Genomic DNA, 17,471 nt, shown 5'->3' on the forward strand with positions numbered 1-17,471 from the left:
AAGTGTAAACTTGACCTTGCAACGTGAGATGTGCCAAATGTGCACTCATATTTGTACATGGAGTACCCATCATGCACTGCAGCATCTCTGGTCCCACCCGTTTACCAAAAATCAGGTCTATAGCATGTATGAGGTAAAGGTCACGGTGGCATTCCACTGAGGGAGGGCAAGTGTTCAGCAACTTTTCTTACTGTCAACATTGTTAATGTGCTTGCTTTCATAGAAGAACCAACAGAGCCTTTGTGCTGGAAGTCCCTCTGGATAAGAGCATCTGCTAAATGAATGCAATATAATGTAAAGAAGCACTGTCAAAGCATTTAGGTCAAATGAGTACTTTCCACCATTTTGTGGGTGAAAAACCATTATGAAACAATAAAGTCCTATCCGTGGCATTTATAAATCACACCCCCTCAGCATTTCCTAAGCACAGATGTCATCAGGCGAGACTAAAAAAAAGAAGAATGAGCTAAAGTTAATTAAGGTGGGTAGAGAACCGTCTCCCCGCTGGAGACACTGACAGAGACACATGAGTTGGCACACCTTATCAAACGCACACTGCTTAACACGGGCGGCATGTGACACGACTCAAACACACTGTAGGCGCGTAATTGACACAGTGCATGGAAAACGCCCTCCTACCGCTGTGTTCAAAAGGCTTTTGACTACAATGACATACAAAATCAATGTGTGGAGCTTATCCTGGCTTTGTGCAATGCCACGTAACACTTCCATTAAATTAACGGCCAAAACAGGGGAATCGGTGAAACAGCTGTAAAATAATATCCACAATACATCACATTATTTATAATAAACATAAAATTTAAAGAACAATTTCTCATGCACAAAGGTTGTTTCACGTGACAGTGGAGCCCCCCAGTAGACCTGCAGTTACAAAGAACACGAAATCTGTCTGTGAACGTGACAATACATTCAGAAGGAATCCCCACTGGCAGGTGGTATAGTTTACACCAAGCATCATGCAGTTAACAATAATGAATTCTTAAAATGCGGATGCAGATGAACACCTGATACCTGCTGTGGACCGTCTGCAGGCCTACAGCGTGACACGGTGCGAAATACCACGCACGGAAACGCCCATGGGACCCTGACTGCTACGCCCACTGTTAAAAACTTCGCGGACATTAGGGAGACAGAGGGGTGAGGCTTGGTTAGGAAAGAGAAAACGAGCTTTTAGCGCAAGATTGAAACTGCACTCCGCACTCATTGGCTGACCCTCGCCCTACTCACAGTGACGGTGCCGGCAAAGTGTCCTGTAAGACGCACGAACTCACTAAACAGCAAAACAACTGTTCCGCAGTGTCATTGAACAATATATCATCCACAGACACCCGAAATGACCTGAGCATTTCTTTTCCACCGCTGTACTCTATTTTCAATTTTAAAACCACAGTAAATATCGTACGAAGTGTTTAGTTGTATTTATGTGTAATATTCTGAGAAACCACCCGCAACTTTGTCCTTTCCAGAAATGACTCATTGGCTTGAGTAAAGCTGCAAAATTAAAATAACAGTTCCAAATAAACACAGAAATGGACATGCCTGAAGAAGATTAGACTTTTGCATCGATGGGAGTGACATTCATCAAATTACAACGCTTTGGTACTCACAGCGCGCTGTTCCAATAATAGGCTACCGTGCTCTGCAATGCGGTACAGCCGTTCGTGCCGTAGTCAGCCGCACATCTCAGTTACTACCCTCTCCCACCGCGGTCGCATCCACCCGAACTCTTCAAACATGTATGTTGCGCATCTGTGTTTATGCTGTTCGTTTCCTTACCTGCAAAGCCGTGCAGACTGTCCGTGAAACATCCGCAAAACACACCTGGGTCAGCACCGCATAGCCAGACAGTCGAGCCCGTGGAACCGCAGCTGCGTTTTTAGCGTTGGATTGGATGTGAGGTGGTGACAGACACCCTTAGGGGGGCGCTAAGGCTGCGGCCATTGGACGGAGGAGATGACATAGAAGTATCTGTGCGTGGAGATGCAAGAAATAAGGGGCAGTTGTCCGCAGTCAGGCGCGTCACCGGTCAAAAATCACCGCTGACATATGTCATTTTTTTATTTAAAAGCATGCAGGCGACTTGTCAATATCCATGAATGCAGTTAGCCTTCAGATCCTAAAATAGGTGAGAGCGAGGGGTAGCGCCGGGGCTCCGGTGCTGCAGCTCAGTGGAGGCTGCTGTATTAAGCTTGGATGGAAGTTTTTTTTCCGTTGTCCTGTGGTGAAGCGGTCGGGATGACGAGGATGCCGTCATGCCTATAGTCACATCATTAGTGCAACTCAGGATTAGCGAAGCAAGCAGCGTGCGCGGGGGGATGGAGTAATTAAAACGTTCTACCTCCCGAAATGAAGACGATTAATTGATCAAGATAAGAAATACTAATTCACTTCTATCCAGTTTAGTTTCGTACGTAACATGAACACTTCCACAAAGTTACCCTTCACAGTGCTGCAATTCATTATATCGTAGACTCGATGAATTCGGTTAATTATTAAGTTACTTTGGTTTTTACCTACCTTAACTTACTGAAAAATAATTTGATAAATCGTAAAATCGTATAAAAGTAGTTGTTAATTGTATAACTTCATCAAAATGTTAATGCGTACATTTTATTATAGTATATAATTATATACATATAATTTTAGATGATGATACCCCTCATAGATGTTATCTACAGCGTGAACACTGGAATTGCTCAATTTAAAATAATCACTTCACAGAATATAATTTGCAGCCTAGATTGCTTAGTATTCCATATAAATGCTGGCTTCACTGAAATCCCAATGTGGAATTGCTCTGCAAATTGTGATAACTAAACAAACAAGACACCAGAATGTTCAAATCAAACAGATGACTCATATTCGCCAACAAAACAAGGTCCTTATTAGCAGAAATATTACAGATCATTTGATAGAGACAAGGGCAAAGACATTTTAAGACATTAAATGAGGTTGTGGAAATACAGAGTTATGACAATATTCATTTTTATGACCGTAAACAGCGAGGCATTTCAGGGATCAGGGACTAGGATATGTAAATGAACATGGGTCAGTCTGGGCCACATGTTCACAGCTCCCTTGAGTCCCTGTGGTTGATATGTTATGTGTGTGGAGATGTGGGCCAAACCAGCCTCCAGGAAGAAAGCAGTAAACACACTGATGTCCAAGAGGGACAATTGCCTCTGTCACGTGGGGCAATACTGGTGGTTATAAGGGGGGTGGGAGGAGGAGCAGCAGCACTGGGTGAGGGGGCAGGGTTTGGGTGTTGAGGTTTAGCTGATTGGTCCCAATAGGGAACAGGACCTGGGGAATCATCTCCCATCCCAAATCCACAGGGAAGGGAGGATTTAATCCTGACACTTTCATCACTCCAGTGGGAGGGGGGAGGGGAGAGAGGGAGCATTAGAGGCAGATCAAAAGAGCAGAGCGCACACTCCACAGAGTCCTGATGCGGCCCAAATGAAATCCCGTGGGAGCCCTTTCAATTTGGCCCAAATCCTAAGAGCCACATTTTCAGGTATTACAAATGCATGAAATACAAACTAATTCTCTGTTTTCAAAAAAAAAAAAAATAAAAATAAATCACCGCTGCACTGCATCCAGGTTTGCGCTGATGACAAAGAGTGATAAAAGCTGGCTGGTTCCACATTGGCATGTTACTGCTCAGGATGACAGAAGAGGATTTCAACTGAAGAGAGATGAAAATAGAGGGGAAAAAAAGTAAAGAATAAAAACACCAATCTTTTTTCTGGCCCGAATATTTTGACAATTTCTTTCAGCAGATGTGTCTGAACATCCACACCATTTGCATCCCATATGGAAATGCCACAGTGTAATAACAAATCATAATCATACGCATCTCAGAAAAGGCCAAATTAGCATTCACACATAAAAGACTGTCTCTTCCACCACAGTGACAGATTATACAAACCTCCTATGACAAAACAGAGATTTTAGCTTTCCTTTTTGGATGAGATTCTGCTGCATAAGTTTCCCGGCAAACGGAAGCACACGTTCTGCGTGAAGCGGGCTGAGGAAGATGAGAATGTGTCTGAACAGAGCTGCGTTGACTGTAAGCCTGCTAAATCTGCTCAGGCGTGTGCAGGATAAAAAGGCTTGATTGACAGATATGTATGATGTCTGGAACAGCAGACACAGACTGAGGCTTAAGAATGGGGGTGGGGGGGGGAGGGGAGGGGATCGGGGCTATGGGGCAGGTGCCGATTTTGTGATGCTGATCACCAATAAACACATTAACAGTGAGGCCCGCTCAGAATAATAACCATATTAGCTTCTTAGAGGAATTACATGTCAGCTAAGCACACAGTAAGGAGGGACAGCACATAGACATATGGGGTTTTGTGGGTTTGGGGGTTTTTCCATGTTTTTCCATTTTCACAGGAAAAAAAAAAATGCCATAGTGATTGGATCATGCCATATTGCGGTATGCCAGCTCTGATTGGATGTTGCTAAGACACAGAAGAATGCAAATCAGTCCACAATTACAGATTAAATATGACAAGTCTTTGCCTAACGAGCTTTTGAGTAGCATCAAATTAAAATCTAATTCATAATGCAGCTTTTTAAAAAAAATGCCCGTCATGCCACTTGCTCTAGTTCCCATTTTTTCAGTCCTCAGTACAATATTAAAAACAAGTAGATGACAAGGAGAACAAAAGCAATGAGTGGGCTCACAAATCAGGATGATCTTTTCAACGACCTACAGTACCTTTAACTGTAGTATGTAGTGTGGTCTTATGACTGCCGCATTCTGAATTGAAGGGACTCCACTTAACGTTCTGATGTGAAGAGGTTATAAGTAACCGTTCATTGGATGTAACTGGATTAGAGAAACAAACCAGCCTTGTTTCCCTTCCTGTCTTGAGAATTTAATATTTGAAAGTGCAGATGAAATAATCCATTTGTTCAGTTCTCTGATCAATTAAACACAGTGAAATATTTTGCTTTAACATGCATTAGGTGTGAAAAGAATACAGAAATAAGGCATCCATTAGCAGAGTTTGTATTGTGTTGTATATTTTCCTGTTTCCCCAGCCCTGTTTGGTACAGTATATTCATTATTCAAGTACCAATTCCTGCAACAGAAAATGCACAGAAATACAGAATTCATACAATCCCATAAGGAGGCTGACATGCACTGCCTTTGACACCTGCATTGATTTTTCCATTTTTCCATGTCTGTCTGACAGATGGAAATGGATGTTGCAACATTAATAGTAAGGAGAACAGGGGATACAAACTAAGATGTGTCTCACATATACAGTACCAGTCAAAAGTTTGGATACAACATTTTTTCTTTATTTTCACTATTTTCCACATTTTAGAATAATAGTAAAGACATCAAAACTATGAAATAAGGCAAATAAAATTATGTAGTGACCAAAAACGTGTTGAAACAAATCAAGACAAATATTATATTTTAGATTCTTCAAAGCAGCCCAAAATTTTTTTTTTTTAAATATTTTTTTGGAAAGAAATTCATACATATGCATCAACTTCACTATTTATATTTGTCTAAGAAACTAATTTCAAACATTTAAGAATAAGTTTTAGATAAAAATGTATTTGAATGCATGTTTCCCACTGCATAGTATACAGTGATATCTACATCATCTTAGCCAATTGAATTTCAATAATTGTGCTTACCCAGGAAAGGCTTTAAGGTCTGTCCTTTGCTTTTCAGAAACTGCTTTGCAATAAGTAATATCATGACAAGTTAAACCAGTTTATTCCGTGCCGAGAGCACACGGTCTTTATGTGTGTTCTATATTATATTATATATAGTGGCCATTATATGTACCACTCAATAGCTAAACTGACTTCAGATATCCATCTCCAATCAAAACAAATATAAGCTCAATGCATTTCAGTCTCAGTACAGCTGAACAAGTTTTTCTTTAATAGATGCAGTAGATACTGTGTCCAAAATGCACCCCTCTGTCTAATTTATTCTGCCATTAAATTAGTATTTTCTAATTATAGAACAACTATACTCACCAGAGACAGCGATTTCACTGTCAATTAAAGAAGATATGAAGCTGATTAAAATTTAAGTGAAAAGATACATCAAAGACCCAGAATTCAATGTTCAGTAAGGGAATATTGTGATCATTATAAGCTGTCTTGCAAACTGCAACTGGCTACATCCTCAGCTGCTGCCCCCTTTTAAACTGTCAGCATTAGCCTGATATGAGCTCCTTCTTTTTGTCCACACACAGCATTTTCTTATGTTCCACACACAGAGAATCAGTGAGAGTTATAATAATCCCACATTCCCTGTGATGTGATTAATATTTGATGAGGGAAATCACTGACCCCCAGGTGCCAAGTGAAAATGAGGTTAGCAGTGGTGTTCCATTTCCTGGTTAACCCTAAGGTGAAAGGGACGGCAAGAAAACCTCTCTGCTAACAGCAGGGGGAGGTTTCAACACTGAACCTGCATCTCACAGCTCCTGGAGGGCATGGACATTGGTCCTTTCCTAAGCAGTTCACCTTTGAACATCCTCTGAAATGATTGTTTGGATACACCATTCAGTGCAATAGGGATATGCTTTCTTTATTGGCACCAAACCATGACAACCATATTTTCTACCGGTGTCTTATTAAAATGATTGTGTGTATTGTGTGTACTATGTGCAGAACATGACACTGTAGTAGTGAATACACAGGATTCTAATTGAACCCACAATAACCTTCTGAATATGTGTGAAGTTCACAATGGCTATGATTTGTGATTACCATACTGACATTGTTCATTAGTCATGCAAGAACTTACCTTGCTGGGAACAAAGCAGCATCTATGAGGAAAGCCTCTGTCCATTGTTGTGTGTTTAAAGCAAAAATAAAAGATTTTAAAATAAAGATGAGCATTGAAAAATGTGGCAGATAATCATATTTATTTATAATTATATTTCAAATTGACTGAATTCCATTTCTTAACTTTCAAGGGTAACTTAAAATAAAATGAGGAATAAGAACTTGTTAGTGAAATCCTGAAACCGACATTTTTTTATTATTATTTAGAATACAAAATCTTCTGCATTAATATCATAGAGCAACCCATCTGGCAGCCTCTCAAAGACATGGTCACTTAGCATCAACAAGAACCAGAATGTCACATTGCACCATGGGTAATAAAAACACATTTCCAGAGGAGTCTGCACTCAGTTGTGCTGTCATTTGTGGAACTGCCTGTTTTTATATATATATGGTATATATATATATAATTATTATTAAAAGGTGCCTGAACAGTCAGACAAGAACAATTATATCTGATAAATAAACACCATCTGAAAGTGAAAACTATTCTCTGACCCCAATCTGAGCTGGTGAGCGACTTGCCATTTTGTGAGTTACAAATATACAAAGTTCACAGCAAAATAAAATTGTAAAAGAAGTTCATATTCAGTACAATGCACTTCACTGGCCATTATCACTCCATACACGGTAGTACATGTTAAGCTTCTTTCCCATTTCGGCCTAATCAGTCTACAGTCAAGTCAGGTATATTTACAAATTCAACAACATATCTACACATAAAAAGCATAAAATTGAACTTAAAACTTGATGCAAGTTATGAAACACCAAATCGTGAAAATCCAGTCCTTTCATCCACAAGGCTCCTGACTTTTAATGAGTGGAACAGTTTTTTTTTAGGCCCAATTGGAGTTAAACCTTTTGCAGAACAGCGATCACTTTTGTGGGCAATGGAACACAAGCAAGCACAAAAACGCAAATCAACTGCTTCGACAGGGAACCGGAACCACTGAAAGCGCACTGACTGGGGCTTGGATTTGGCGCATGATTTTCACTGTCCAAAATTTTCACCAGTGGATTGGCAGTAGTTGTAAGCTGCTTGTTTGGAAAAAAAAAAAAAGTGACTCTGCCTCTCAGAGATACTGTTCGGGAAACCTACGCATCCAGAGCTTCAGGTAAGTAATCTCTCCTCGCACAGCTTAAAGACTCGGCCGTAAGCACATAAACACATTCTGCTGCTCCTGTTATTACAGCCTGTCTGATGCTTATTTACCCCACAACAAGCTGATCTGTGGCTGAAACCAGAAAGGCACACAAAGGCACAATACACAGAAGGACACCCCTGCGCCTCCATGTTCAGAGACTGCAACCACATGCCTGCGCACTAGGGGGCGCACCACACCGAAAAAGACCCTCTGGATGGCTATCTGACAGTGCAGCGCTGCTGTCGTGGGGCGGGGGCCACACTCAGCCGGATGAAGGATGAAGCCATGGGGATGAGTTTCTGAGCGTTTGACATGCAGCGTTCCAGCTCCTATTTTCATTAGTGCAATTGCAACATGAAAACATCTCTGATGTCAAAGGTAATAAAAGATGGAGAATGAAAATACAAATATCAGAAACGACCTGAATCAGACCTGGCTATGTTTTTGTTTTTTTTTTTTATCTGTGAAAAAGTAGGCGGAAGCATTTAAATATAAGGGTGACTTTATACTCATAGTCATTTTATACTGAGACCAGAACCCAATGCTCAACCTCACGTCCAGTCAATATATATTCATTCTGCAATATTATACAAAAAATGTCTGTCTTGCAAAAAAGACATATAATAATAACTATACATTTAATCACACATTTCACAACAATGTCCACAAAGACATTGATGCCTTTTCCATAATACCAATGTAACACTTCGACAGGAAAACAGAAGGCATAGACCGAAATAAAGTTATGCACTGTATAGTCAAAATGAATGACTGCTTCTTCGCTATACGCTCTGTTTATGTCTGATAGAAGATTTTTATTTCCATGCACTATATCAGAGGCAGATAGAAGGGTGTTGGGTTTTAATATAGTTTGATCACCAATTGGTCATGTTGAGAAAATACATGTTTGCAAACTGTAAAACAGCAACTACACACCGTTACTCTCTTCTTAATCTCCCCAGAGGCGAGGCACTCCATTTCTGTAAGTACATTCCTCCTGTTTCCCTGTATCGCTGTTCTCTTCAGCCACCCCTCCCTCGTCATTTTTATGATAACGACTCTTTCCACCAGTGCATGTTTTTGTTGGGGGAAGAGAGGGATTACAGTAATGTTGTTATCTTTACTGTAAAGTTTTTGTTTACAGTAATGTTTTTGTGAAAGGGGAGTGGTTTACGGTAATGCCTGTCTTTAAAGTAATGTTTTTATCTGTTTTAATGGTTTTGTTTTTACGGTAATGCTTTGCATGTGTGCATGTGTGTGTGTGTGTGTGTGTGGGAGGGAGATTATGGTAATGTCCTCCTTTAGGGTAATGCCTGTTTTCACCGTTAGCGCTTTAGTTTTGACGGTGACGCTCTGGCGTTTTTAACAGTGGCGTGTCTGCATGGCGGGAGGTCACAGTGCGAATGGAGAGCCTGTGAGATGAGAGGGGACAGTCACAGCATCCACTCCTACGTCCCCGCTTACACGAAAGAGTTCATGGCGTTAACGGGAGAGGGCGCCTCCGAGCTCTCATTGCCCTCATTGGCTGTGTCCTTCTCCTTCTTCCCACTATACTGTCCGATAAACGATCCGTCTTCATTGAACTGCCCGTCTCCGCCTTCCCCGTAGTCAACTAAACTGTCGTCACTGTCGTCTTTCTTTACCGTCCCATTGGACGGCGTGCGGCTTCCTTGTAATGGTTTATGGTCCTCAGTGTCACTAGGAAAAAATAACATGCAGGTATTACATGTGAAATGATGAGAAATGGCACAAGGGTTTTTTTTTTAGATGGAGTAAAGGTGCAAAACAATTAATCTCTTCTGCAGTCCACACAGACATGTCCTTCTAGGGTCTGAGCATCGGCAGACATGTCTTCCTTTACAATGGCTTCAATTAGAGGGAGGACTTTCAAAATTTGACCAAAATACACAGACTGAGACCCCATGCCCCTAGTTTATGATGATATTCATTTAAACATTATCCCTTGACTGACAGCAGATCAAAATTTTCACCCAGCGGTAAAAGCCAAAGCTAAAAGCCTGGTACTGCTAACAGACCCTTCAGAATCCATTAGCAGAGCCAGCATATGCTATTTGGCAGTTTCCTGGTGGGCCAACATTTTGATCCAGTCTTGCCTCCAGTCTAAAAAAAAAAAAAAAAAATGATGGCAGATGCAGGACTGCATGAGCTGATTGGATTTCATCAGACAGGGATTTGCACAAGCTTCCCCTCCCCCCCTCTAAGCCAGCACATGGAAGAGAAGCTATGAGTTCACGACACAACATTTTCTCCCCACAAACAGAGTTTGCTGTGAAAACTGGAAATCCAATGTGATGATGAAAACATATTTTGAAAGCACATTTTCAGCCAAACCAAAAGGAAAATAATTAAAAGACAGAGAGAGACAACAGCCAGGCAGGGTGGACTGCAGAGAGAGAAGGCATATTTAGTGACAGTTAGTCCATGTTAACCATCAGGACGGGAATGGCTCATGAGGGTGAATGGAAACAGAGCATCTGAAAAACCCATGGCAGACACACAAGGCTTTTCCATGTGGCAGCACCAGCGGTGGGCAGACAGCAGCAGACTCTTCGGCCGGGTAGAGCGTTACTCATGCCAAGTTCTTAGCTCCCTCTTACCTTTCCAGACACCTACATTTCCCAATTCAGAGAGTGCGAGAGAGAGGAAATGACAGCTGTCTAAGAGGAGAAGCAGGCCAGTGGCCTTATCTGTCCTGGACCCTGTTCTGTGCTGATACACTCAGTCAGGACATGGTTACTGATGAACGAGGGAGCCATACCGCGACACAAACGGAGATCAACAGGAAGCAGAGAGCGGACACATCTTCCTTCACCTACAGCAGCTGCTACGCGGAGAGATGGTGCGCCTTTGCCTCACAGTACATCAATACACTCTACAGTAACGACGATAACAGGCAATAATGAGTGAATATCCAGGGATATTTTTAAACAGCTACATTTCCGTAACAATTACAACTTTCAGACAGTGTTAAATATAAAAATTCATCCGCACTAGACAGCCCACTTAAATGCGACCTTCAGTAAATGTCTGAATTAATTTCAGACTTGTAAAGGTGTTGTCACTGTTGTCAGTGCATACAGAAATGTAAACATCAGGGATCATTTTAAATAAATAAAATAAAAAAAAACATATATCTGATGTCACCTGTAAAAATCTGTTTCCATGCTACGACATTAAACTGAACATTAAATTAAATTAAGCAAGGGTCTTGTGAAATGCACCAACCTTCTGGGTCCAAAAGCTCCCTTTGTTAGGCCTTGACACCTAGCTTTAACTGCAAGAAGTCTGATATTAACCTACAAAGTCTTTTTCTCAGAACTCTTTGACTTTGTTGTTCTCTACATACATATGATTGATAACTGCACAGTTACTGTATGCCAAAGATCTATAAAGACACCTTCACTGAAGTATTGTGTTTAAGCGATCTACCTTTGTTGTGCATACTGTCCCTCTAATATATGGTTAATACAGACATAGAGTTTAGTCATACACGTTATTGAAGATTTTCACATGAAGCAAGTTGTACCATACAGTATTATGTCATTTAGTCATGCACATTACACAGAGATATACATTTGTTATTATGTAATATTCTGAAGATAATGTCTGTGTATAGATTTAAATTCAAATACAATATATAAAAACAATATAAAATATAAAAAGAAAATGGTGTATTCACCATATACCGTATATTGAAAAAAGTGGTCACAATACAAAAAAGCACTTTACATAAAATACTTAAAAAAAGAACCTTTTCCTCCACGTGCAATTGAAGAGGCAGCTTTGATATTGCGGTTGTTATATTAATAAGCAGAACTTGGATTTTTGCGATCTTAGTCATACTGACGAATAATCCAACCTATGCAAATGTGTAAGCATATATTAATCTATGAAGTATTTTTACAGCATGAATTAACATGTATCTTAGCTGAATGGGTCTGAGGGACACCTAAGCAAATCTGGAATCCACAGAGGCCGAAAACAAGCTAAAAAGTCCCCACAGACAGCATGTAAGCACAGCTAGGAGGGAAAAGTTACTGCAGAAACTAGATAAAAGGGTTTTGGCCCAAAAGCCGAAATAAGAGGAGAGGCACAATAAAAAAACGCATACCTGCTTCTCAAATAACACACAACAGTCAACACAGTCTGAGCACACGGGCCAAATAAATCAGCAACGCAGCGCACAGGAGAGCGAGGTCCACCACTGTAAACCGCCGCTTCGGCTCCGGCAACCAGGGGCGATCCCGTGATCGAAACGCGGTCCAGAGTCGTGGTCAGAGGACGGGGTAGACGACGGACACTTCTCACCGACCGATCACTGCGCACGCAGACCTCCAGACCTGCTGGGGCTGTAAGGGCAGGGGCTGGTGGTCTCACCTGTACTCCCCGAAGGTCCCGTCATCCTCCTTCATGGGCTGGATTTCGGGGTCGGCGTGGGCATCCTCTTTCTCCTTCACTGGAAGCAGTAGGAGGACACATCGGTCACCCTGGGGTCGGGCGGGTGGGGGAGGTGGTGGGGGGGGGGCCGGTATGGGGGCGTCACCTACCTGGGTACTTGCCCCCCTTGTTCCTTTTGATGAAGCAGACGATGAGCAGCACCAGGATGAGGAGGGCGATGGCGCACATGAGCCCGATAAACCAGCCCTGCGTGGCGATGTCCACCTGCCGGCTGGCCATGGCTGTCCACAACAGGAGAAGCACTCAGACTCCCTTCCCAACATCACATTCAGCTCTGTGTTTCTCACTGGCAACACATCCACACCGATAAACACGAGGCACTGCGTCTATGAAACAAACCTCCTCCCTTTAAAGCATTTCACCCTTTCAGTATGTAGACAGTGATCTTAAAGCAGTACCGACAAGTAACGTCGTGTCAAGGGGGAGCATTAAAATGAGTGGGTTAAAGATTAACGCAGAGGTAGGTCATTATTAGCACTGTAGCATGCACATGTTCATGCTCAGACACACAGCCTGCACAGATGGATATACAGAGAGGGGCAGTGCTGAGGAAGCATTGCGATGCCACCATGTAGTCAAAAAATGGCTGCTCCTGACCATGATCAAAAACACTGGAGAGAAATACTGCAACCAAGACATATGCAGATGTTCATACACACGCATACACACATATATATAACCATACACACACACATAAACACACACACACCTATATATATATATATATATATATATATATATATATATACACACACACACACACACACATATAAACATAAATACACATACACACATGTACACACACACAGGCTCAGGTATACAGGTATACACATACAAACTCAAAACAGCTTCAACAGAAAATCAGCCACTGAGGCGAAGATACTGTACAAGCAATGAACTGATACACACAATACTGAACTATGATCTGTTTTGCTGTTGTTTTGATCTGTCAACAGAAAAGTATCTCCCGTCCTCTGCAAAACATCCACCGCAATCTTCCAGTCCAGCAACAGCCAAGGAAAGAAAAGTGGTGAGCATGAGTCCAAAACGCACAATGGCACCATGCAGAAACCTACTGCACAAACGGACATGCTTCTACGGCTCCTATCGAGGGTCTGAACACAAAAACCTAACGCTCGACTGCATCACAGACACTGCACACAGAGCGATGAAATTTCTCATCGGGAGGAGAAGTAGAGGACAGCAGACACAGGCCAGACCGGCTACAGCACACTGTTTTTGTACAACATGAGGCAGAGTTGGGGTCGTGTGCAATGCACTGCCTCACCTGGGACAGTTATTAACAACTCCTCCGTACTGTGAACCGTTTCATCAGACTGATCTTTAGCAACAACTCGGACCTTATAGGACGTCCCCGGCTTTAAGCCCTTAATCTGATAGGTCTGAGAGCCATTAACAAACTCTTTTTTCCAATCTTCTTTACCTAGAAGAGTTTTAGGAAGAGAGTCAATTTTAAAATGGTAATTACGATAAAGAAAACCACATTTGTTTGAAAGGCATTTTTGAACGACAAGTAATTTTCATGCATTTGTGGTCAGTAGTTTTATACCGAAAGACATATCACAAGGATAAATGCAATATATATACACCAAGTGTGTGGTTATACATTTTGATTGTCTATCCTGTGGAACTGCATGTAAGCTAATGCCAACACAGAATATCAGTTTTAATATTGTATTAATTTAGATCACTACAGCATGCTGCAAGTTATGTTAAATTCTACAGGGGCAACATCATTCCCCTTTTCAAACTTGTAGTGTTTTCTAAGACAATGTGCATAATCGGAAAAGCAATCCAAACATGCTTTTCCAAAATGACTTTGAAATCTACTTTTTGAAATTCAAAACTGAAATCAAGTTGCCTTAGAAAACAAACAAAAAAATCATCTCTGATAATTTCAGAAAAACAACTTTCTATGGCTATAGAGCCCTATAGCTCCAGACAAAGTTATGACAATGCTACTGTAAAAATACATTCCATGGCTAAACTACATTGGTTTTAATGATGGGGAAAACTACATCTGATGTAGGCATGAGAGAACTGTACAACTCATAAGGTGTCAAACCATGCAGAACAGCACTTCTTGTGTAATGAACACTTTTTTTATCTTTTGTGATCAATAAGAACTGAGTGTGTACGCACATACTGCGTACAACATGAGTGGCATCTGCTTATTTTTAAACTCATAGTACTAGCAGAGCTGTATAGGATTCAGCCAGCGACATATATCACAGTGATGTTGCTGTATAGCGTAACACCTCCCACTCTCCCTGTTTTCACACCAATCACAGAGAGTTTTTTTTTAGTTTATCTAATTAGTGAGGTTTGTTCAATTTCTCTAGGGCTCTTGTATGCAAGCAAGGCTGCGTGATAATCGGAAGCCACCTCTGCAAATGAAAGGTTCTGCAAACGTTTTCACATGCATCAGCGTAGGTTGTAGAGTCTCCTGCCACTTTGGACTATGTTGGATATGCTAAACTGAAAACTAGATGGTGTTTTAGCTAAAAAAAAAGTTAAAAAGAATATCTTACTGTTCTCTACAATATATTCGATATAAACATTCTTATCTGGTCCCCAGTAATCCCAACTGATAACTGCGCCGTTCTCTCTCACAGACGAGCTAACGTTCCCAAAAGCTGGACCAACCGGGCGCACTGAGTACACAAGAGAGAACAGACAGTCGTCAAGCTGACAGGTCAAAGGTCAGTGCGAGACTAGTGTCAGTACGGATAATCGCTGACAATTCCTAACACAAAACATAGACAGACTACATAACTCTCTATGTGTATTATGTTTTTGCAATACCTACAGAGCAAAGCAAGAGAACTACATCAATTAACAGGTCTGTAAACATCTACAGATATGTAGGTATGTATTTTGGACAGATATGCAATTATTAAAAATGAGGAGAGGTACGTATTAATAGGAAAGCCATATATTTGAGGGAAATTCATATTTGACAAACTAAATTTATGCCAGTTTATAAGATCTAACTAATGTTTCTGTAAGAAATGTATTCATTGCTTGGGATTGATGTTGTTGTTTCAAACCTTTGGTATCGACCTGTAAACCTGCCTTTGCCAATTAATGAATACATCGGCAAACACTGTGAACTGGCTTCAATGCAGTCAGGGGCTCCCACTCACTCTATTTTTGCAATGCATCCTTCTCCAGATAAAATGATAATTGCATATGTGTGCCAAGAAATATCCCAGCAGGCTGTGCTCATCGGAGAGGCAACAGCAGTCTGCTTCAGCTGTACATGTGTGAAAGAGGCTCTGTCTTTAGACTGGGGAATAGAGGTACCCTTGTGGAACGGGGGGCCCAGAGACTGTGTGAGAGGGGAGATTGGATGTGGGGGCTCTGTGTACCCTGAAAGAACATGGAGAAGTATAAGAAACACCACACAACAGACCCAACACAATGCAAAACTGCATACAGGGAGACGGTCCCGTTAGTCAAAGGTCCAGCCACATGCAGCACTGAGAATGACATGCAGGTTACCTTATCAGCAAGCACAGGGAAGAGAGTAGTCATGGTGCAAAGAGGCTGGAGGACTTAGAGCTCTTTGTCATTGTTGGGGATATTAATGTTATCGTTTGGAAGGCTTCAGTTAGAGCTTAAGGCAAAGAGTGGCTTTATGATCAAGAGAAACTCATTACAAGAGAGACACAAGAGTGAGTGCTTCATAGCATGAACTATGAAATAGAGTTATATCTCATTAATCTGGATTGTAACTCTGTTTCAGACTCTCTTGAATGAGTGGTTTTTTCCCCACAGTGCACTGCTGTGGGCAGCTTTGTGGTCTAAGTACATGAGGGGAGTTTTTCAGACAGATTCATGCAAAGCCCTCTCAGACTGTGAAGGCTCTGGTCTCATTGACTGAAGACCAGTCTTGATAAATGGCATGCAGGGGTCTCTGCTTTGGTACTTTTGTTACCTTTGCCCACATCTACTGCGGGCGGATGCAAAAGAACTTCAGAGGAAAAAACACAGAAACAGAAGGAACCCGTGTAAATACAAGATGCCAAACTCCCACAGCTCACTGCAATGCAGACCTGTTTTCCTAACCAGGCTTTGGGAGAGCAGGCTGATATGAAGAAAACAGTTTAAGCTAACTGCTTCCACGGACAGCTAGGGTGCTAGCTTGTCAGAGTATAATCTACAGCAGGAAAGGGAACCTGGTGAGGAAAAGAGGACCAAAGATCAACCGACAAACATGTATTAGTTCCTTGACTACTGAATGGAGGTTAGCTCATGCTACAGTAGATATTTTCTGGGACACACCGACATGGCGGCTACTGATACTCAAAGAATGGAGCGGTTCAGTCTGTGCAGTAACAGCACCCTTGCTGTGGAGTAACTGAGAGACTCCTACAGCAGGAGCTCATCGGATTTGACACTTCAGGAAGATCCCTACAGCAAGAGCTCATCAGATTGAACACTTCAGGAAGATCCCTACAGCAAGAGCTCATCAGATTGGACACTTCAGGGTCTCTTTATACGTAAAAGCAGTTTTACTGTCTCACTTATGTACATACCCTCTGTATATGTTAACCCTCTATGGGACTAATTAAGGATATTAATTGAAAAAAAAAAATCAAACACCTTTAATTTTCACTCAATCTTCACTCATGTTTGGCCAGTGCAGTTGCCATTTTTATACCGGCATTGCTTTTCAGTGTAGTAAGGCCAGTGGGCAATGCCGTCCTTCCTGATCTCTGGAATTGGGAGTGACTCTCCCTTCCTTTTTTGATGCTTTGGGAGAGATTCTTCATGGCTTGGCCGCCCACGTTTGACTTTGCCTGTGCCTTCTGAGCAGAGAACATCTGCAATGGCTGCCTTGAACTCTCTGAGGCTGAATGCCCCTTTGTGTGATTTACCACATGTCCCACTACCTCTGCGGTACAGAAGCCATGCATTTACACAAACCATGTCCATAACATGGAAAAAGATGGGAATGTACCA

The 17,471-nt window shown here is 41.6% G+C and overlaps 2 protein-coding genes across 19 annotated transcripts in view; both read right to left on the minus strand.

Moving 5' to 3' along the window:
• The window catches only part of LOC118771823 (contactin-1a-like), a 51,669-nt gene extending 49,468 nt beyond the window's left edge, over positions 1–2,201 (minus strand). The window contains exon 1 of one of the 2 annotated variants that reach the window (XM_036519901.1): positions 1,798–2,201. The gene's annotated coding sequence lies outside the window, so the exon portion shown is untranslated. Of the gene's footprint in view, positions 1–1,628; positions 1,651–1,797 lie in introns of those variants that run through there. The other variant, XM_036519902.1, reaches the window with a different exon arrangement.
• Positions 2,202–8,117: 5,916 nt separating this feature from the next.
• Positions 8,118–17,471, minus strand: part of LOC118771910 (neuronal cell adhesion molecule-like) — a 72,949-nt gene continuing 63,595 nt past the window's right edge. For 6 of the 17 annotated variants that reach the window (XM_036520072.1, XM_036520067.1, XM_036520064.1 and 3 more), the window contains 7 exons: positions 16,444–16,479; positions 15,810–15,875; positions 15,035–15,157; positions 13,771–13,926; positions 12,572–12,703; positions 12,402–12,480; positions 8,118–9,701 (listed from right to left, as the gene is read on the minus strand). In XM_036520072.1, the coding sequence (XP_036375965.1) occupies positions 9,464–9,701; positions 12,402–12,480; positions 12,572–12,703; positions 13,771–13,926; positions 15,035–15,157; positions 15,810–15,875; positions 16,444–16,479 (830 nt within the window). In that variant the 3' untranslated portion in view covers positions 8,118–9,463. The remainder of the gene's footprint in view (positions 9,702–12,401; positions 12,481–12,571; positions 12,704–13,770; positions 13,927–15,034; positions 15,158–15,809; positions 15,876–16,443; positions 16,480–17,471) is intronic. The other 11 variants (XM_036520079.1, XM_036520077.1, XM_036520080.1 and 8 more) reach the window with 4 other exon arrangements.

The sequence above is a fragment of the Megalops cyprinoides genome, chromosome 25, assembly GCF_013368585.1.
Source record: "Megalops cyprinoides isolate fMegCyp1 chromosome 25, fMegCyp1.pri, whole genome shotgun sequence".
NCBI classification, from domain to species: Eukaryota; Metazoa; Chordata; class Actinopteri; order Elopiformes; family Megalopidae; genus Megalops; species Megalops cyprinoides.